Below are 23538 nucleotides of genomic sequence, written 5' to 3' on the forward strand. Positions count from 1 at the left end.
CCTTGTTTTCTTCCGCTTCTGTTTCTTTCTTTTTTCAATTTTCTTTCCAAAGGCATGTAAATTTACAAACATGTGCATTAGGCCGATATTGATTAGGCCTACCTATTGCACAAAATGTGAAGTTATAAACGAAAATAGACAGTATACAGAGTACTTACGATATGAAAAAAAATTACACATTATAATACCAATTACACGGCATTATAATATTGCCTATAGTAATAAAGAGTTCATACAAGATTTTACTGATTATTAAAAACACACACACATTATGTAACACATATTTTTGCTGGTGCAGTTGTTAAATACAACCCATTTAGAAATTTGTTTTCATCCTTTCTAGCATAGTTTTCTTCTCATTGATCTGAATATCCTTGTTGCCTCCGCAGTTTAATTTTCTTCTCTTCTTCCTCCAGCTCCTTTAGTTGTTGCTAAATCTTCCGTTTCTCTCTCCTCTTCTCGTCTTCAGCATTTATTTCTCATTTCTTTCCCAAATACACCTGATATTGTCTCATTGAACTTCTCACTGAATTTATCATACCTCTTGTAATTACACTGCCCAACAAATAAAAACTTTTTATATATTTAAATATATATATATATATACCTCCGCGATCAAAATAGGCGATTCTTAAGGAAACGGTCACGCTGATTTCGAAAATCGCCATAAAAATGTCCTGTCACATCAGGTTCAAAAGATATGAACAGATTTGTTATTCGGATTATAGACAGTACAACCACGATTAACATACACAGTTTCCGGGATATTTCTCAGCCTTTATTAAACCAATTTACAGCAAATATGAAGGGTATGCTTCTAAGGATATCTTGTTATATTCCCCAAAATTTGAAACAGGTCGATTGAATAGGGGCTGAGAAATAGCCCGATAACTGTGTTGGATAATGGAGGTCCTATTGTATTATACGTACAGTACATTAAAACGTTTCGATACAGATTCTTACATGGTCACGCCTATAAGGTTTTAACATATTTATAAAATCGTGCAACTCTCTTTCTAAATCAACTCACTGAATCATTCCTAACAATGGCGTAGAGAAGAATTGAAAAACTGGGGTTCTCGGAGATAAGATGTTTATAAAAGGCCTTGGAAATATCTATTCAAACTTTTGATGATTATTTCATTATTAAGTGTCCCCTTTGTCAGGCTGTATCTACACCATTGATACTTTATGTTGTAACGAGATATGCGTCTTACCTTCCTCACAAACGCTTGCGATAGTGCTGCCTCTTGTTACTCTCGCGCAGAAGGAACCAACAATAGCCTTCCATCATCGTAGGATCCTTACGATCTTGATATCTTTTCTCCATCACGGAAATGTCTTGGTGAAACTTTTCCCCTTGTTAATCACTAACATCTCCTAAATTGTTAGGTTAAAAGTCTAGATGTGAATGGAAGAAGTGAATTTTCAAGTACATAATGCAACTCATGTTTTTGTAGAATTCTTAAAAAAAAAAAAAATCTGACCAATGTTTCGTAATTTTCTTTTTTCTGTTTCCAAGAAACCTTTTAAAGGACTCTCAAGCTGCTAACTTCCCAGACAACACGTACCTGTACGGCACATGTGCACTTTCCATGCATAAGCCGTACATATGCACATGTTCATTTGTGTGGATGATGCATACATACATAACCCGTGCTTAAGCCGTACATGTGAATTTGCGTGGATGAAGCACACATACAGAACCCGGGCAAACACACATGTGCATTTGCGTGGATGAAGCACACGCACATAACCCGTGATTAAGTCGTGCATGTATACATGTGCACCTGCATGGATGAAACACACATTTATATAACCCGTGCTTAAGCCGTTATGTGCACATGTACATTTGCGTAGATGAAACACACCCACATAACCCGTGATTAAGTCGTGCATGTGCACATGTGCACTTGCATGGATGAAACACACATTTATATAATCCGTGCCTAAGCCGTTATATGCACATGTGCATTTGTGTGGATGCTGCACACGTACATAACCCGTGATTAAGAAGTGCACGTGCACATGTGCATTTCCATGGATGAAAAACATTATATAACACGCGCTTAAGCCGCTATATGCACGTGTGCATTTGTGTAGAATAGGCACACGTACATAACCAGTGATTAACAAGTGCATGTAGACATGTGCACTTGCATGGATAAAGCACACACTTACATAACCCGTGCTTAAGCCGTTATGTACACATGTGCATGTGCGTAGATGAAACACACGCACATAACCCGTGATTAAGAAGTGCACGTGCACATGTGCATTAGCATGGATGAAACACACATTTATATAACCCGTGCATAAGCCGTGATATGCACATGTGCATTTGCGTGGATGAAGCACACGCACATAACCCGTGATTAAGAAGTGCACGTGCACATGTGCATTATCATGGATGAAGCTCAGATTTGTATATCTCGTGCTTAAGCCGTTATGTGCACATGTGCATTTGCGTGGATGAAGCACACGCACATAATCCGTGACTAAGTCATGCATGTGCACATGTGCAATTGCATGGATGAAGCACACATGTATATAACCCGTGCTTAAGCTGTTTCGTGCATATGTGCATTTGTGTAGAATAGGCACACGTACATAACCAGTGATTAACAAGTGCATGTACACATGTGCACTTGCATGGATAAAGCACACACTTACATAACCCGTGCTTAAGCCGTTATGTACACATGTGCATTTGCGTAGATGAAACACACGCACATAACCCGTGATTAAGAAGTGCACGTGCACATGTGCATTAGCATGGATGAAACACACATTTATATAACCCGTGCATAAGCCGTGATATGCACATGTGCATTTGCGTGGATGAAGCACACGCACATAATCCGTGATTAAGAAGTGCATGTGCACATATGCATTCGCATGGATGAAACGCACATTTATATAACCCGTGCTAAAGCCGCTATGGGCACATGTGCGTTTGCGTAGATGAAGCACACGCACATAACCCGTGATTAAGAAGTGCACGTGCACATGTGCATTAGCATGGATGTAAAACGCATTAATATAACACGTGCGTAAGCCGTTATGTGCATAAGTGCATTTGCGTGGATGAGGCACACGTACATAACCAGTGATTAAGAAGTGCATGTGCACAAGTGCATTAGCATGGATGAAGCACACATTTATATAACACTGCTTAAGCCACTATGTGCACATGTGCGTTTGCTTAGATGAAGCACACGCACATAACCCGTGATTAAGAAGTGCATGTGCAAATATGCATTCGCATGGATGAAACGAACATTTATATAACCCGTCCTTAAGCCGTTATATGCACATGTGCATTTGTATAGATGAGGCATACGTAGATAACCCGTGATTAAGAAGTGCACGTGCACATGTGCATTATCATGGATGAAGCACAGATGTGTATATCACGTGCTTAAGCCGTTATATGCACATATGCAGTTGTGTGGATGATGCACACGCACATAACCCGTGATTGAGAAGTGCATGTGCACATGTGCATTAGCATGGATGAAACACACATTTATATAACCCGTGCATAAGCCGTGATATGCACATGTGCATTTGCGTAGATGAAGCGCACGCACATAACATGTGACGAAGTTATGTATGTGCACATGTTCACTTGCATGGATGAAGCACACATTTATATAACCCGTGTTTAAGCCGTTTCGTGCATATGTGCATTTCCGTAGAATAGGCACACGTACATAACCAGTGGTTAAGAAGTGCACGTGCACATGTGCACTAGCATGGATGAAAAACGCATTTATATAACCCGTCATTAAGCCGTTATATGCACATGTGCATTTGTGTAGATGAGGCATACGTACATAACCCGTGATTAAGAAGTGCACGTGCACATGTGCATTATCATGGATGAAGCACAGATTTGTATATCACGTGCTTAAGCCGTTATATGCACATATGCATTGTGTGGATGATGCACACGTACATAACCCGTGATTGAGAAGTGCATGTGCACATGTGCTTTACCATGGATGAAACACACATTTATATAACCCGTGCATAAGCCGTGATATGCACATGTGCATTTGCGTAGATGAAGCGCACGCACATAACATGTGACTAAGTCATGTATGTGCACATGTTCACTTGCATGGATGAAGCACACATTTATATAACCCGTGTTTAAGCCGTTTCGTGCATATGTGCATTTCCGTAGAATAGGCACACGTACATAACCAGTGGTTAAGAAGTGCACGTGCACATGTGCACTAGCATGGATGAAAAACGCATTTATATAACCCGTCATTAAGCCGTTATATGCACATGTGCATTTGTGTAGATGAGGCATACGTACATAACCCGTGATTAAGAAGTGCACGTGCACATGTGCATTATCATGGATGAAGCACAGATGTGTATATCACGTGCTTAAGCCGTTATATGCACATATGCATTGTGTGGATGATGCACACGTACATAACCCGTGATTGAGAAGTGCATGTGCACATGTGCATTACCATGGATGAAACACACATTTATATAACCCGTGCATAAGCACATGTGATATGCACATGTGCATTTGCGTAGATGAAGCGCACGCACATAACATGTGACTAAGTCATGTATGTGCACATGTTCACTTGCATGGATGAAGCACACATTTATATAACCCGTGTTTAAGCCGTTTCGTGCATATGTGCATTTCCGTAGAATAGGCACACGTACATAACCAGTGGTTAAGAAGTGCACGTGCACATGTGCACTAGCATGGATGAAAAACGCATTTATATAACCCGTCATTAAGCCGTTATATGCACATGTGCATTTGCATAGATGAGGCACACGTACATAGCCCGTGATTAAGAAGTGCACGTGCACATGTGCATTATCATGGATGAAGCTCAGATTTGTATATCTCGTGCTTAAGCCGTTATGTGCACATATGCAGTTGTGTGGATGATGCACACGCACATAACCCGTGATTAAGAAGTGCATGTGCACATGTGCATTAGCATGGATGAAGCACACATTTATATAACCTGTGCTTAAGCCGTTATGTACACATGTGCATTTGCGTGGATGCAGTACACATTTATATAACCCGTGCTTAAGCCGTTGTGTGCACATGTGCATTTGCACAGCTACTGCACATGTGTATGACACATTCGTAATACCGTGCAAGTGTATTTAGTTTCATTCTGCTAATATTTACATTAAATATGGCTATAGTATTTTTAATTGAAAGTTCAATTTTTTAAAAATTATTATATTACTCATTCTAAATAAACAATATAATGTAACCTGCATTTTTCGAAGGCTTAAGTACATTGGAATAAATATTCAATCAGATAAATCGACACGCTATAAATAGGCTCTCTCAGTAGCATAAAAAATGTGCAGTGTTGGCTTTGATGTAATAAATGACGTGAGAACCGAATAGACATGTGTCTGATTATATACATACAAAAAGATATGTAAATATAATAATCTTAATAAGATTATTATTGTTTGGAAGTAAAATATTATTTTTCTCTATTCGTTATTAATTTAATTTTTATTTCGAATCACGCATGCGCACTGGTTGGAGCTGTGTATTAGCCATGCACGGCGCGCTTATTTGTGTGGTCGGGTACGAGCTGTGGTGTGGTGGTGTTTGTCCAATGTTGTTGAAGGCGAAGAATTCAACATTATATTATAATCAGGTGAGTGATGAACTTAATTTTACTGTAATTTGTAAAATTTAATAAAGCACCCGTTTAAATAATAAAACTGGTGTTAATGTTGCCGTATACACATGCATCCTGTTCTTCTCAAGCAGTATTTATTAGTTGACATTTTATGTTTTTGGAGGGGACATTGAAGCTATAGATATACATTGAAGGCACTGTCATGATTTGCATCTCTTTAAAGAAAGATCTGCAAGAGTCATTATCACGTAGTCCTTTTAACATGAAATAAATTATGCATACATAACCCTACATTTGAAAGGAGGTAGTGTTCCAACGGCAGAACCTCCGAGATAATTTACAATCAAATCAAGGTATGCTAGTATCATTACCAAATCCAGAATGGGAATTAGGGGTAATAGTTAAAATAGGGAAGGTTCTAGATTACTGGTCCCCCATATAGATTAGTAGCTGGGTAGGTTTCTTTCTGTACTAAGTTTATGCATTTAACTTATACAGTATTGCCGAGCGAGCGTTAGCGAGTGAAGGCGGGTTAGAACCCCGCAGGGCACGTTGTTTTCTGTCTTTATTACTGCTCAATGGGAAGGGACCAGTAATCAAGAACCTTGCCGTTAAAATAGAACCTGATCGTATGCATGTATTTTTCTTGAGCCATCTTTTAAGAAAGGTATAAAGGCATTACTCGAGCAAACGGTTCTATGAAATTTACACGCATTTATTGCATTTTCCGGTTTCTTTTTGCAGAACATGCACTAAATGAGGAGCTAATGCATAAACCACGAACCAACTTGTCTAGGTGGCCACTAAAAAGCACGAATGCTATCTAACCGAATCAGGGCAGGAGCGCAGCAGGAGGCCCGAGCGGATCAAAGGGGTGCGTTCGTAGGGAGCAGGCGGGTCAGCAACAAGGGCATACGCATAAACGAGGATAGTGAAAACATACATTAAATATCTGCAATAATTTTTACCTTCAAAAGCACTTATATAATAGTAGTAATTCTTAATTTCAAAATGGCTTCACTGCTTTCCCGCGTACAAATGGTCTGCTGCGAGGAGAAATTCGTATGCTCTGAATTTTTACTTTTCTACACTTACCATGACGCTTGAAAAACTATAATACGACGCTCTTTATCACACGTATCGACGCTCTCTAATCGTATGCTTACATTATATCTATCGCAGTCGTCCATTGCTAACACGAACGGAACTTTCCCGCAGTTTATTTTCACCTTCTTCGCATTCTTGTATTCTTCCGCTTCAGTAAATAGTTACATGTAGAATACGTTCACTACCATTGAAAATGTATTTCAATATGATATCCACTGACAGAAATTACTTATATTTACACTCTGCTTCTTTTACGAAAAGTGTTTCACATCGTATTTTACCTATAAATTTTGTTTTCGGTAGAACCGCCTGCTCGAGTGAACCCATACAAGCATTGTTTTGAAGACCTTACTGCAACATGCAATATTTAAAAAGGATATCTGAATATAGATCGAATTGATTCAGGATATAGCTTAAGGGCAACTCTTTACTGTAGGTCTCACATGTAACATCTCCACTGTGACTTACTTCACAAAAGATAACTCTGCGAGGCAGGGTTGGTTTAAACCAGCTGGTTTTTCAGAAAAAAAAATGGTTTAAACAAGAAAAAAAAAAAAGAAAAATGTTTAAATCGTGTGAACTTTATGGTGACGTTTCCACATATCAAACCATCCGCATTACGTTTATCTACTTTTCACCTTTTAATCGAGGGGTCCCGTGTTCAATTCTCGGTCCATCTTTCAGGTGTAAAGCAAGTAGCAATTCAAGGTGTCTCTTTAAGCGAAAGTCTTCTCCGTGATAACGTTGGTATTTCATAAGGAATTTAAGCCTAAACATACGAAATGAAACCAAGTTATATATTTCTACTTGTTTTATAAAGAAGCCAAGGCTGCTTAAACATATTGATAGAAATTGGCAAAATTTATCAACTGCCTACGTAGCTTCCAACATCAGCTTGGATTTCACTTTGTTTTAATTTTATTGAATATCTACATACCCAATTTTTAATTTAATACCTCAGTTTTAGCCTAGTGTTTATGATATGTTGACCTTCAAATTTTACACACAAATACATTTAAATAACAGGATTTTCCCAATGGAGTTTCCCGATTTATATATATAATTCTGTATAATGTTTTTACTTGTGTAACTGTTTGTCTTTTAGTCCTTCTGAAATGACTCTTGACTAGGGATGGCCACAAAGTTCCGGTTCCAGAACCGGTTCTTAGGAACCGGTTTCAGACTTGGATCCGAAAGCCCCCAAAGACCCGTAAAGGAGCCACAAATTTCACCTTCAAAACACTGCAAAGAGGACCATGCGCTTGTGCTCTCCCCGCCCAAACTCTCTTGTGCCCCCAGAAAAAAATTTTGGTCCACCAGTTTTTTTTGTTTTTATTTTGGTCCACCAGTGTTTTTTGTTTTTATTTTGGTCCACCAGTGAGTGTTTAGCCAAATGAGTTGGCCAATTTGCCTGTTTAACCATTAAGTTTGCCAGTTACCCAGTTAATTTAGCTAAATGAGACAAGCGGCCGCCACCTGGGTGCCTGCCTGTCGCTTCCACCATTTCATCTAGCACACTGTTCACAGCCTTCCAGCAGCTCGTGTTTAGTGTAGGGATCGTCACAAAGTTTCGGTTCCAGACCTGGATCCGAAAACCCAGTTCCAGAACCGGTTACAGACCTGGATCCGAAGAACCGGTTCCGGACCTGGATCCGAAAAACCGGTTGTTGAACCGGATCTTCTAGAACCGGATCCGTTCAGACCCGAAAAACTGTTCCAACAGGAACCGGTTCTGGCCATCCCTACTCTTGACAATTATAGCTATTAACAAGCAAGCTTATGTAAAGATCAGTACAACGTATTTTTATCAAGAGTCCTTCGTGAGTGAGTCGGCAATCACATTTGTGACCAGTTAACCCCGGTTTCGTGTCCAAATGGACAATTTCTCTTGGATGTCTGAAGCTAGAACAGCTGGGGGATAGCCCAGTGCCTAGAATAGATAACTTGGTTTCAAATTTTATGCCCGAATGCAATCTCTTTGTCAAACCAAGGACCATGGGAGGGGGACCTCTCATAATTTGTACGTGAGAGATACTGGCGACCATCATTTTTGTATTGGCGAGTGAGTCTGACTTTGAAATTTTGCGCCCTGTTGTCTGTTATGCTATTGTCATTTTCTCTCTCTCTCTCTCTCTCTCTCTCTCTCTCTCTCTCTGTAATAATGCACGAAATTTGCACTTCACAAAAAAATCAAAGCTCTGTTCAGTCATGTCTTTAACCCGTTATGTAGATTCTTACAAAAAATAAAGTAGTACGAGAAAAAGCACAATCTTATCAAAAAAGAGCTGAGTTTGAATGATTTATGAGTGTTATCTAGTTAGGATATTTTTTCCTTCACTGCTATTAAATTTTTCATAGTCACTTATGAATCTTTGTAAATAGTGAATTGAAAAAATGAAATGAAATCTTTGAGTTTTACGTCCCACGGTTATGCCGGTTAGGCTAAAGGAGACGGTGATAATGAGAGATGAGTAAAATGGTGGAATGAAGAAAGTGGGAGAAAACGGGAGTACCCCGAGAAAACCCACGAGCACGGTGTTTGTCCACCACAAAGCTCACTTGGCGGGGGCTGGGATCGAACCCGGGACCCCAAGCACCAGAGGTGAACGCTCTACCACTGAGCCACCGCGCCTCCCAAATAGTGAATTGAAACTAAATTGTCCACAATAATGTAAATGGATTGTGTGTGTGTGAAATAGTTACCTATAATGAGCAACCAAGACAATATTACGTGAGTAGACATTTATAGACTTTATAACATTTCAGAAAATAAATTGTTTTCACAGAAATTAGTTATGTAGCGCTCCCTAGCAGAATGCTCCCGATTTTTGGTGACTGAATTTGATCTAACTTTGACCTAAGTTTTCCGGAGATACATAGATTATCTCCACTTTATAGGTTCAGATTCGCGTACATCCTGTATGAGATTTACCATTGTTATTTTTTTTTCCTACTAGATAGCACCATTAATACTCCTCATTGTGAATATAAACAACTAAAAGTAGTACTGATGGCACAGTCCGTCAATCTTCTATTTCAGTGTTCTAACTTATTAAATTAAAAAAAAAAAAAAAAAAAAAAATTCGTCGCTTTGCATGAGTAAAGTTGTGAATTTACGAAATACATATTTTTCTGAAGTCATGGCAATTGTATTAATTTGAAAGGGATGTTTGTATGATACTTTTTATATTGCTACTCTCACTATTTCATTGTAATAATAGAATATTGAGTGTCTGTTATTTATCTTATTGTGCTCTGAAATTAAACTTCACTTTCTGCTCACTTTTATATTGACTGTTCGCTTCTATATTCATGTGTAAGACAAAAACTTGACATTTACAACATTGGTGCTGAATACTAAATTGTCGTAAGAGTTGACATTTTGAAGTTATTAAATACGTTTCATCCGTATGCATGTTTTTTTCTATAAGTTAAATTGTGTAAAAAGTTTTCAACAACTAAGAATGTATGTGTATATTGACTATGTATATGTATAATTTTATCAAATTTGCAGAATTAAGACACATTCAAAAAGTCACACATTAAAGAATTATCTTCTTTAGCGATCATGGGAACTCGGATAGTACTACATTCCTCCACATGCTCTATGAAGTAAAAACAGTGGAGTTGGCAAAAAATGTAATGCATTTCCTAGGTTGGTTTCTTCAGCAAACAAACGAAAGTAACATTGAAAAAAAAAAACTACCAATAACATTGATTGTTTAAAAGTAAGATGTATTAATCTATCCAAATTGGATCCTAGTTTTCATCAGATTTGCTGATTTATTTTTGCCACCACATTTCACATCATATAAAAGATATGTAACCTTGGCAGATAACTTAATCACAAGAAATAATTTATGGTGATTATTTGCTCTAACATTAACTAAATATTGAAAAATATTATTTATATGCATGAAATTTTTTCGCTGCATTAACACAGCACAATCGATACAATGTTACTTTCAGTTTCCAATGTTGGCGAGTGGTGGAAAAACTCCAAAACAACTAGCACAGAATATTCTTCGTCGTGTCGTGGTGGATGAAGTTGCTGAGCTGTATAGCCTCACAGGAAAGTCGGGAATAAATTGTGTGAGGAAGCTGTCGTTTGTGGAGACACAAACCTACAAGTTTATTGTTGGTAAGATTTTTTTGTGCATTTTTTTTTAAATCGTGATCGCATTGTCTTCAATGCTTGATAGTTTATAGGGTGTTTATTGGGAAAGGGCAATAATTAGGTTGTGCTCAAGCATGTCCAGAACAAGAAGTCCATATAAACTTTGTTTCAGGGATATTACTATATGAATTTGGTACATGTGGACAAGGAAATGTGTACATTGGAGTTACGTTGAAACAGTTTCATTAATTTTATGTTCCCGCTGTTATTTACCAACACTGTACACCTTTTCTTTCAACCACCCATACAGTAGCCCAAGGGTGTTAGAACAGGTGCCTAGGTGGCCATTAGACTAGCCCAAAACATCCAATCCAACGACTAGTATTTTGCGTGAAGGCACTGGGTGATAGTCGAGTGAAAACGGTTCACCGTCCATTTGGTATCACATGATGCGTAGAAAGAATACTATCCTCCAAATACGGAGGGAAAGTATTTTGCAAAAGATGAAGGTATGGTGCACTGTCAACACGAAAGTTCCATCTGGTAACTGTTCGCATGAAGCATGTTGGTTTTCCGCGGACCATTGGTGCCAATTATGAGTAATGTTAATCCTGTAGTATCCTCCTCAGTCCTCTTTACATTAGTTACCATTCTCGTGTCTTATAGTATCACAGTACGCATTTCAACATAATTGCAGTGTACCCTTGTCACCATGCATTAAACTTCATGTAGTGATATATCTGAAACAAAGGTTTAAAACGTATATGTTTATGTAAACTTGATTGTTGTAGTCGACAAATCTGACCGCCTCTCAAATTATTGACCTTTCCTCCTGAAGCACCCTGTATATTGTTTCTTTTTGAGTAACAAATTGTTCTTTGATATAAAATATACTGTTTTGCAATAGAATGTAAGTTGAGTGTTTGTAGTAACACAGACCCCACCAAAAACAAAACAAACAGAAGAAAAGTGAGATGAGTACAGTTATGTTTAATTATTTCAATAAGTGAGGAATTTTTAATTTGATAGGTTCTTTTTCTGGCGTTAGTAGAAGCCATAAAATTCTACTATATTTACTCAATTATACCGCTGAATTGTTCCAAATTTTATTACCTTAAAACAATGATTCTCATTATAAACAATAATTTTGAAAGGCATGGCCGTTGGTTCAATTCCAGATCACACAAAATATTTCCAATCCTCTCCCCACATTATTTAAACTTGTAAGACGAAAATATCATACGTCGTATATGCTTTGTAATGACTGCACTTTTTTATTTACTTAAAAAGTCACTGACAATTGCTGCAAATGATAAAAATGTCAATTAGATTGAGAGGGGAGTCATTGGTGTGGTGAGTGACTCACTGCTGGCAATGACAATTTCAGCAATCTTCAATACAGAGAGGCAGTGGGAGGGGGGGAAAATCGGAGCATAAACTTCTCTGTATGCTGTATGCGAAATAGTTTTTCTTTATCTGTTCCGTATAAAAATTGCGTGAAGTATTATACTCTCGTAAATACAGCAAATATCTCATTACCAAGGTATCATTCAGACGGAAAAGGATTGCATACCAAAATTGTTGTTAGGGTTTCTCTTTCTCACTTTTGATGTTCTTATTTTAGGATTTAAGTTTACTAATGAATGTATAATTTCATATATATCAACATAGTCATATGTACATTTTTTTCTAGCATCTGCAAAGAAATTATATCCTGAGTGTTCGGAGGAGCAAATCAGGGAAGCGATAAGTGATTGGCTGCACCACGCCAAAACAAGGAGGTCACGAAGGTACGTATCACCTCTGATGTTTGGTTTTCATGTATTCGTAAGCCTTTATTTTAATATTTACATGCAATTTTGCAGCAGTTTTCAAAATAAGAACGGTTAATAAGTGGTCTCCAAGCTTTAAATTGTCACTATAATCTACATCAGAAGTCGGCAACAGGGCGGACATTTTTGCATACTTGGGACCTAGCGGGCAAGGAGGTGCGGAACTGTGCTTTTACCTTGAAATATGTGCGAGTAGCTAACGGAGTATAAAATGTGTTTGCTCTCGTAGGTAATTTATAAGCAGAAAAAAAAACCTTTGACGCAGTCATTCTTTCAACTTTATTCTCTATAATTTATACGCACCTATTCTCAACGTGTATATTAACGCTCTCCAGCGGCGTTCTCATTTTCAAAGGGGACACTAGAACAAAACTGGGCGATTCGGGGGTGTTTGAGATTTCATGATCTTTAAGACTTTTTTCTTATTCTGCGAGAACGATTATGTATTTTACAAACTATTAGAAATTTGTAGACTTATATGACACAAACAAACTTTTTCTTTTTTTTTAACGGTTAATATCGACGGAAAAGAAAGGAACATTTCATTTTTTTTTTCGTCTTGTACAGTGTTCAATATAAATATCGCAACTCGACTACAGTTTTAAGATTTTATCTTATGCAATACATTTGAAATCAATGTTCTGCAGGTTGCTGCATAATCAATCTAACCTTAAACTAACGCCTGATAGGCAGGTAACCAGCGAAATATTGATTTCAAATGCATAAATTAAAGTATTGTACTACTATAGAGTTGCGATATTTATGTGGAACACTGTACCACCTGATGATAAAAAGAAATTGACTCATTGATAGTAAAAGAAATGTTTCTTAAGAATCTTACTAGTATTGTTTAAATTCAAAATGTACATTATATTAGTTGAAAAAAGAAGAAACCTTTACGTCAGGATTGCAACACTGAGTTAGGAAGGAGGATAATCCGATGTCCCGTCATTGCACTATTCGATTTACAGGCACGCAGACAGAGAATATGGATTTTGCCGATCGCTTATCTAGGATATAGGATCTTTTTTTCTTACACAAATTTGCCACTGTGTTTTTGCATATTTTGGGTTAAATTTTAAGCAGTACTTAGTCTTCCAGTGTCTCAGTATCTAGTAACATGACTTGAAATATGAATATCTAAAAAAATTTATTAATAATGCCATTGTACTTGATAGCAATAAGATTTATAAATTTGTTTCACTGTGAGTCATATAAGTCAGGGGCGCACTGACAGGAAGTTCGTCGGATCTGAACCCCTATAACGTTTAATTTGTATGAAAATGAATATAATTTCAAGGGCAGGTACGTAACTTATTTGCATTTCATACTCTAAACCATCCTCGGCCGCTCGCAGAGAGGAATACAGAGTGCACTACTGTATATACTTCTGCCTATCTTGCATAACGTGGTAGAGATGAGCCAGTTATATACAATTGATAATATGGAAAAGGCAACGTTTTTATTGGTTGTTCATGCCACAAAAATAAATCTTTTTCATCTTGCTTGCTTCTCTGAATATTGTTTCTTACTTTCAACCCACTTCCCGTAGCTTAGGTAACATAAAACTTCCATTTGTGCTAGATTTTTCTTCGTTATGCGTTGCCTCACAGCTTTCGTCTTCATTTTGAACTTTTCAGAAGGCATTCGAAGTGTAGTGTTTCGATCATCCGTGAACATTCACCTCAATTTCTCTACCAAATTCACTTCTCATAGTTCTTACTGCATCCAGTCTTGAGTTTATTCTCATCCTTCACTGTCCGTACGAATGAGCACGGGGTGAACAAGCATGCTCATACATTTACTCCTGTTGTAATAACTCAGTTTTACGTGTACTTAAACCCACACTTGTCAATGTCATTCAAGGTCAGTGCATTTAGTACCATTTACTCATGAGATGTTCTACCAGTGTTTTCAACACACGTTTGCACAGGATTGCCACCTGTCGATAAAAAGCCAGCCTCGTTTTCAAATTGCTAATTTAAATACTCTTACTGGAATTGATTCAATACCCTAAGAAATCTTATTTCAGAGATGCTGATGGTGGTGATTTATTGAGCTTAAATGGTAGTCTTTAGCTTTGTTTCTGGAGAAAATGGTATGGCATGTATAATTTGGATGGACCATATTTAAATTCTTAATCTCAAACTATGCTAAGAATATGACTGTGATTTAGTTTAAATAGATTGATTTAGTGTCTGCACTTACTGTATTACTTTTAAAACTTCTCTTTACAGGATGCAGAGGGCTGAGGCCAAGGATTTATCGGAGAAAGTAAATTAAAAGAAAGAAAAAAAACTACAACCATCTTGTAGATTACTTTTTATATTTAATAAGAAATAAATGTATAGATATATATATAATCAGTTGTTATCAATGTTGTAATACCTACTATTTCCATAAAATTACAGCGGAGTTGCACCAAGTTACGGTTAATAGAATATATAAACATACTATGCTTATATACTGGCTTTTGATGAAATCATACTATGTAAAAGCTATGTTGACAAACCAAGCACTGTATTAAAAGAAAAAAATATATATGCAAACCACAACTGTTTATAAGTTCAGAACCTAATTATTCAGACAAGTATGAGTTTTTTCTTTCTTAATATTTTCAGTATCATATATAGGGGTCGGAAGTTAAAGATCGGGTCATTTTAGGCCAGAAAATGCTTAGTTTTAAGTCATATTTGGCTTATTGGTCCCCATTACCCTTTAAGTCTTAACAGCTGGTTTTGGTACTTGACCTTTTTTCAACTACAGTTTTGCTGCCCATTCTCAATTAGAAACTCTTAAACATAGTTTTCTGTAATAATCTCTGACAATAGGAACCCTTGAATGACTGGAGCAGGTATAGTAGGTATGACCAGACAGTAGATGCTTGTGAGGATTGTCCTCCAAGTAGTTCAAAATGAACAGCAGAAACAGGGCGACGAAAATGCAAATTTGCAATTTTTTTTTTCTGTTCAACATATCACCAGAATTGTGTATTATTTAAATATTATACACATTAAGTGTATCATTATTGATTTTATCATATTTTAAGTATTTTTTTCCAAATTTAGGTCATTTTCTTAATATGTTTAGGCTTTTTAAAAATTTTTTTAGGTAAGGTCTTCAACTTCCAGGCCCTAATGGTACGATACCCAATATGCTGCATAGCAAAATGAAAAGTCTATAATGATATATGTGTAGGAAGAAAGAAAAATATTGTCTAAATGCTCGTGACAGTGGTTTGTTAATATATACGCTACTGATAAACAAAGTTTCGTCAGAGTACCATATTGTCTCGTCTTCAGGTGACGAGAATATGCTGTAGCTGCCTTTTGAGGGGGGGGGGAATTGGAATATAGAACTTTGGGATTACTGGCCTGGAACGTTAATGGTGCGGTAGAGTAGTGCACGAGTCAGTAATTTTGGGTAAGTATATAATTGCTTTTTCGTTACATGTAACTCTGTTACTTTTCAAGAAGACGTTTACAATGTTGTATTTGAACTGCGTAAGGCACCAAATATATAAACTCCTTTTTTTTCGTTGTATCTCTAATATGCTTTTACATCACCTCTACACTACGAGGAAATCACCTGTGTCCTACATGAAAATCCTCTCGGTACTGCGTGTAAATCAAATGTGCGGAAGGTGTAAATCACTTGTTCAGGACGTGTGCATGGTAGGTATTGCGCATCCGAAGATGTTGAATAGAACCTGTGACGCTTATGTGCATCACATGTACAGGCGTACATTTATACAGATGATGCACATGTTGCATCCGTGCAATTGTACATGTACTACATGTAAATCACCTCTGTCGTTCATGTAAATCAAATACGTGCTACGTGTAAATCAACTGTGCGAAAGGCGTAAATCACTTGTGCAGGACGTGTGCACTGCACATGTACTGTGCACGTGAAGATGTTGAATAGGACCTGTGACGCTTATGTGCATCACATGTACAGGCGTACATTTATACAGATGATGCACATGTAGCATCCGTGCAATTGTACATGTACTACATGTAAATCACCTCTGTCCTACATGTAAATCAAATACGTGCTACGTGTAAATCAACTGTGCGGAAGGCGTAAATCACTTGTGCAGGACGTGTACACTACACATGTACTGTGCACGTGAAGATGTTGAATAGAACCTGTGACGCTTATGTGCATCACATGTACAGGCGTACATTTATACAGATGATGCACATGTTGCATCCGTGCAATTGTACATGTACTACATGTAAATCACCTCTGTCCTACATGTAAATCAAATACGTGCTACGTGTAAATCAACTGTGCGGAAGGCGTAAATCACTTGTGCAGGACGTGTACAATACACATGTACTGTGCACGTGAAGATGTTGAATAGGACCTGTGACGCTTATGTGCATCACATGTACAGGCGTACATTTATACAGATGATGCACATGTTGCATCCGTGCAATTGTACATGTACTACATGTAAATCACCTCTGTCCTACATGTAAATCAAATACGTGCTACGTGTAAATCAACTGTGCGGAAGGCGTAAATCACTTGTGCAGGACGTGTACAATACACATGTACTGTGCACGTGAAGATGTTGAATAGGACCTGTGACGCTTATGTGCATCACATGTACAGGCGTGCATTTATACAGATAATGCACATGTTGCATCCGTGCAATTGTGCATTTACTGCGTGTAAATCACCTGTGTTCTACATGTAAATAACCTCTGTCCTACATGTAAATCACCTGGGTATTGCGTGTAAATCACCTCTATCGTACATGTAAATCACCTATGTGCTACATGTAAATCCCCTCTTTCCTACATGTAAATCATCTGGGTACTGCGTGTAAATCACCTGTGTGCTACGTGTAAATCACCGCTGTCCTAGATGTAAATCACCTGTGCACTACATGTAAATCGAATACGTGTAACGTGTAAATCAACTGTGCGGAACGTGGAAATCATTTGTGCAGGACGTGTGCACTGCACATGTCCTGTGCACGTGAAGATGTTGAATAGGACTTGTGATGTATATGTGCATCACATGTACAGGCGTGCATTTATACAGATGATGCACATGTTGCATCCGTGCAATTGTACATGTACTACATGTAAATCACCTCTGTCCTACATGTAAATCAAATACGTGCTACGTGTAAATCAACTGTGCGGAAGGCGTAAATTACTTGTGCAGGACGTGTACAATACACATGTACTGTGCACGTGAAGATGTTGAATAGGACCTGTGACGCTTATGTGCATCACATGTACAGGCGTGAATTTATACAGATAATGCACATGTTGCATCCGTGCAATTGTGCATTTACTGCGTGTAAATCACCTGTGTTCTACATGTAAATAACCTCTGTCCTACATGTAAATCACCTGGGTATTGCGTGTAAATCACCTCTATCGTACATGTAAATCACCTATGTGTTACATGTAAATCCCCTCTTTCCTACATGTAAATCATCTGGGTACTGCGTGTAAATCACCTGTGTGCTACGTGTAAATCACCGCTGTCCTAGATGTAAATCACCTGTGCACTACATGTAAATCGAATACGTGTAACGTGTAAATCAACTGTGCGGAACGTGGAAATCATTTGTGCAGGACGTGTGCACTGCACATGTCCTGTGCACGTGAAGATGTTGAATAGGACTTGTGATGTATATGTGCATCACATGTACAGGCGTGCATTTATACAGATGATGCACATGTTGCATCCGTGCAATTGTACATGTACTACATGTAAATCACCTCTGTCCTACATGTAAATCAAATACGTGCTACGTGTAAATCAACTGTGCGGAAGGCGTAAATCACTTGTGCAGGACGTGTACAATACACATGTACTGTGCACGTGAAGATGTTGAATAGGACCTGTGACGCTTATGTGCATCACATGTACAGGCGTGCATTTATACAGATAATGCACATGTTGCATCCGTGCAATTGTGCATTTACTGCGTGTAAATCACCTGTGTTCTACATGTAAATAACCTCTGTCCTACATGTAAATCACCTGGGTATTGCGTGTAAATCACCTCTATCGTACATGTAAATCACCTATGTGCTACATGTAAATCCCCTCTTTCCTACATGTAAATCATCTGGGTACTGCGTGTAAATCACCTGTGTGCTACGTGTAAATCACCGCTGTCCTAGATGTAAATCACCTGTGCACTACATGTAAATCGAATACGTGTAACGTGTAAATCAACTGTGCGGAACGTGGAAATCATTTGTGCAGGACGTGTGCACTGCACATGTCCTGTGCACGTGAAGATGTTGAATAGGACTTGTGATGTATATGTGCATCACATGTACAGGCGTGCATTTATACAGATGATGCACACGTTGCATCCGTGCAATTGTACATGTACTATACGGATACTGTACGTGTATTGTGCTGTCTGGGTTAGCTACTTGTAGAAGCTTTTCAAACGTTTCGTCCAAAATGACTTTTCTAATTTGGAGCCCAATAAAAATTCCTTCTTTCAATTTAGCATACGTGATCTCAGGAAATATATTTTTGAGGTACGTAAAATCGTCACCATTATTGTTGAGTTCCTTCACAAAGTTCTTCATCAACCCAAGTTTTATATGCAAGAGAGGACGAAGAATTTTATGATGAGGAACCATACACGCGCGAAGGGATCTTGTCAACAACTCTGAATTCTAACACCTCACACAGGGATTTTTTTTTTCAATGTAAGGGGAACTCGATAAGATGATGGTGCATAGATTTTCTCACTTTGAATCATAGATGGGCTATAGAAACGGAAAAACATGATGATATACGGCGCAAGTGACCAAATAAATGAAATGTTTGTAACTTAAGGGCTTTCAATTAGTGTTGCTAATTAGTGATTTTGTCGCTAAATCTAGTGATTTGATAACATATTTTAGAGACGATATTTGTTTTGTTTACCATTGTTAAACTAAGGATTTAGCTACTTTTAAAATGTACAACAAATAAACTAGCATTATTTCCATTACAATTAAGGTTTCTAGCGACTTTTCGCAGTACGTTTAATGATATTATTATTAACGTTGTTGGCAACACTGCTTATAATTGTAATCTATTTGAAAAAAGAGATAAGAGGAGTTTGAGAGGCACAATGTCCTTATGGCAAAGTGTTTTAAGCTTCCACCCTTCGATTATTGACGGTTAACTGGGCTTACTTTACGTTCTTCATTTCAATAAATTACATGTATGAACAAAATATATCTCATGCAATATCTCAGAACTGTGACGTGCAAAAATTGATATCATTTTCGTTTTCCACGCACCAAAATCATTCAGAATCACCTATTATTTTCCCGAAGTTAAAAATCATGTTGGGCAGTGTTATTAATCCTGATGATCCATCTATTCTTATCACAGAATCATATATAATCCGTTGAGCCACCAGAGATTCTTCTTGTAAGTTCTCAACAATGATAATTTGGTTTATTGTGAAAACACTTTCAAAAAATGCGTTTCCGTGAAAGAAGATAAAACACAATTTCATAACTGACCACAAGTCAACGAAGTTCTTCCCATTTTCTAAGACTAAGCAAAAAACTCATCAAGTCCAATACCATCTCTGTTATTGGCTATGAATTCATTCGAATGTTCCTTAAATTCTTCAGTCTGAGGTTTTACTGTGAGCTGGAGATATTATTTCTTCGCGTTCTCAGACACTTGTCCAGATATCCTCTTGGCACCATGCAATTCTTCTAGAACAGCGTCTACCCCTTTGAGCAAATATGCCAGGATGCAGTTAGATGTGTTTCTCGCAGAAAATTAGTTTCAACAACTATATCAGAGAACACTGACTCCCTCAATATCATAATTAAGAACACCACATTTTACATCCAGTAACAGTAAAGAAATCAACCCTATTTCATAAATTCAGTAATTGAACAATAGACTTAAATCGATTTTCCACTGACTTTCCTTGACCAATCTGCTATTTCCCTGACTTTACCTGATACATTTTTACTTAGGGACACCCTGGTAATGGTTTTGTATGTATTACTGTTTCATAGAAAGAAATGGTGCCATATAATATTTGCCGTTGCGTGAGTACGTATTGGTTATTTGTCTTCCCGTGGAGTTAAGAAAGCTACAGAAATTGCGTTTTAATTGCAATTCAAAGCAATTAATATTACAATTGCATATTTCTTTAAATGTCATAGGATATGCTTGCAGTGCTTACTATATTTCATTTTCTAAGAGTAAAAACATTCTTTTAATGGCATATGTGGAATTAAAAGTATAAGTTTTTCATTAATTCGCAGTTTCAATATAACTTCTGCAAAACAAGCGTCATTATTCATTACTATGATTAATATTATCCCTTCTATTTATTTGTTTTGCAAATTTATTAAATAATCTGATCACACAATTTTCCAGACAGAATTTTAAGATGTTCATGAGCAAGAACTCAAATCTCTTCTTACACTTTCGTTGTTTACGAGTATAAAGGGCTAGTACCTACCTGTATTGCTCTTATGAATTTGCTTAATAAAATAGAAATACAATATACGGTATTTTAAGTGAAAAAGATAGTATCCTATTAGTTATACAACCTTTCATCAGTGTTACAAACAACCAGGAAATCTAACACTGATATACAATTGTTCAGATCATGTCTTGCCCCCCCCCCCACTTTTAAATTCCAGCCGCTGCCACTGCCATAGGTATATTTGAAGTACCGTTACCGTATATCTGTATCCTGTATTTGAGTATTAATTTTTCTTTTTGAAAAATGGGTTTAAAATATTAAATTCACTGTAATAAAATGTATAATATAGACTAGGACTAGAGAGGCACCAAAAGTCACTTTATCTGGATGAAAATTTTGCCTTGATCCGCGCCTGTTGGACCAATTTGGAAACCTCGCATACAAATCGAATTAATAGTAGGTTCCTCCCTTATTATCCTCTTTGTTGGATGATGACCTATAGTTTCTCCATATTGCCCTGTCGTGCGCTACTCTCGCCCTGTAGTGATCCAAAGCATTATAACTGTTTGGAGTTCATTGTCAATTATCAGCATAAAGGCTACACGAAGCAGAACCTACAGTTCAGTGCTGTCTACGAAACGCGAAGAAATACATAAGGCTTTCTCGTCTCATCTCATATAATTTATAAATGTCTCGTCTCGATTGTTGAAGAATTTTCCCTCATCTCGATTCTACAAAAGTTCTTTTCGTCTCATCACGATTTTTTTTCTCCTTTCATTTTGAAAATTTATGTACAAAATTTACGCCTTTATGTTTTTTTTCTTAATTTTATCTATAGAAATTATCAGAATCCTTTTGTGTCACAAGAAGTCCATACAGGATGTGAAACAACTACATTTAAAATCATATTTATTATTGGAGTATATTGTATAATGATTCGCGTATCTTTAAACGTTGTTAAATGATCTTTATGTTCGTATCATCACTTTATAAATTTAGTTTTTCTACCATGAATCATGTATAAAGTAGTATTGGTATCTAAGACTTGACTAAACTAGTTTCCTACGAGACTTATAAAATATCTTGTCTCGTCTCGAAAACGAAAGTTGTTATTTATTTATCTATTTATTTATTAATTTAACAATCACCAGATACAGCTCAGAGGCCATTTTATACAGGATATTTAACAACAACAATAACAAATGGAAAGGATTTCGGAAGGTAACGGTCAGGGCCTGTTTAGTATTTACCATCACGGCATTTGCCTGGTAGGACTGAGGAAAACCCTGGAAAACCCCAGTCAGGATGATCGGCAGTGGGAATCGAACCCACGACCTCCCGAATGCAAAGCCAACGCTCTACCACTTGAGCTACCTTGCTCCGTGCAGCTCAAATTCAGAAAGCTATTTCTTATCTCGTTCCTGAGATGATATTTGAAATGTCTTGTCCTATGAGTGACGCTACTACCGTTTAAGATGGGACTGGTCAGGTTTTAGTATCTGAGGTAAGAACTCTCACGGGAATCAAAGCAGGTACTAGGTGCACGGAAAGTACGCACATTAGCCACTAAGCCACGAAGAGGTATTATTATTATTTTATTCAGGATTATGAACTTGTGTTAAGCATTCCGGTTATGAATCGAAACGCTTTAAGTTATAGGTTTATTCTTTATAACATGTTTTCCTTTTTGTTTAGTTTAACGTCTCACGTTTATGTTAAGGGAGACGGTGATGATCATAATGAACGAAATGGCGCAATGAAGAAAGTGAAAGGAAACGGAAGAACCTCGGGAAAACCCATGCGTACGGTGTTTGTCCAACAAAGTCCACTTGGCGAGAGTTGAGATCGAAGCAGGGATGCATGCACCAGAGATTAGTACTCTACCACTAAGCCACCACAGCCAATGTGATATACTTTAGATGTAAGATAAGGACGTGAAGTACCGTGATGTGGATAAACAGAGTCACTTCTGACATCCCCATTCAACCATAATCATTCAGTCATTCAAGGACATAGAGCGAAAATACAAATCATAGTCAAGATTCAATGTAAATAGCAACTTGTTGTTTCTATTTAGCCAATGACAGCTCTTGAGAGATGTTACATTGATAAAAATAAAATTTGTCATTGCATGCTATGGGAAAAAAAGTTACCTTGTAGGGATATATTTTATTTTTAACAGATTGTGAGGACTTCCCTTAAGAGCCGCCATTGTGTGTAACATTTCAAGGAAGAAATAAGTAGGAGAAAGGAGAGAGAGGAAGAGAGAAAAACCAACGCTTGGAAAGAAACTTTCTTTGTCATTGCTCACTTTTATTTTCAGACGTAGACTACTTGCATATACAGGGTGTTAATGAACTATATCCACAAACT

At 37.4% G+C, this 23538-nt stretch overlaps 2 protein-coding genes across 3 annotated transcripts in view; one reads left to right on the forward strand and one right to left on the reverse strand.

The window, feature by feature from the left end:
- The window catches only part of LOC145677526 (insulin-like peptide receptor), a 495629-nt gene that overhangs the window by 395389 nt on the left and 76702 nt on the right, over nucleotides 1-23538 (reverse strand). The window lies entirely within an intron of this gene.
- Nucleotides 4503-15076, forward strand: LOC145677516 (uncharacterized). The gene is made up of 4 exons (XM_081747992.1): nucleotides 4503-5678; nucleotides 10740-10911; nucleotides 12581-12677; nucleotides 14957-15076. The coding sequence occupies exons 1-4, from the start codon at nucleotides 5547-5549 to the stop codon at nucleotides 15000-15002; spliced, it is 447 nt and encodes a 148-aa protein (XP_081604118.1). The 5' UTR covers nucleotides 4503-5546; the 3' UTR covers nucleotides 15003-15076.

This window comes from Thermobia domestica, chromosome 2 (genome assembly GCF_964235325.1).
Source record: "Thermobia domestica chromosome 2, izTheDome1.hap1.1, whole genome shotgun sequence".
NCBI lineage: Eukaryota > Metazoa > Arthropoda > Insecta > Zygentoma > Lepismatidae > Thermobia > Thermobia domestica.

Bases quoted from the DNA above. Each gene is read 5' to 3' on its own strand.
- LOC145677516 (XM_081747992.1), top strand. From the start codon at position 5,547: ATGCGCACTGGTTGGAGCTGTGTATTAGCCATGCACGGCGCGCTTATT. The intron at 10,912-12,580 runs GTAAGATTTTTT...ATTTTTTTCTAG, and splicing joins AACCTACAAGTTTATTGTTG to CATCTGCAAAGAAATTATAT. The intron at 12,678-14,956 runs GTACGTATCACC...TTCTCTTTACAG, and splicing joins AAAACAAGGAGGTCACGAAG to GATGCAGAGGGCTGAGGCCA.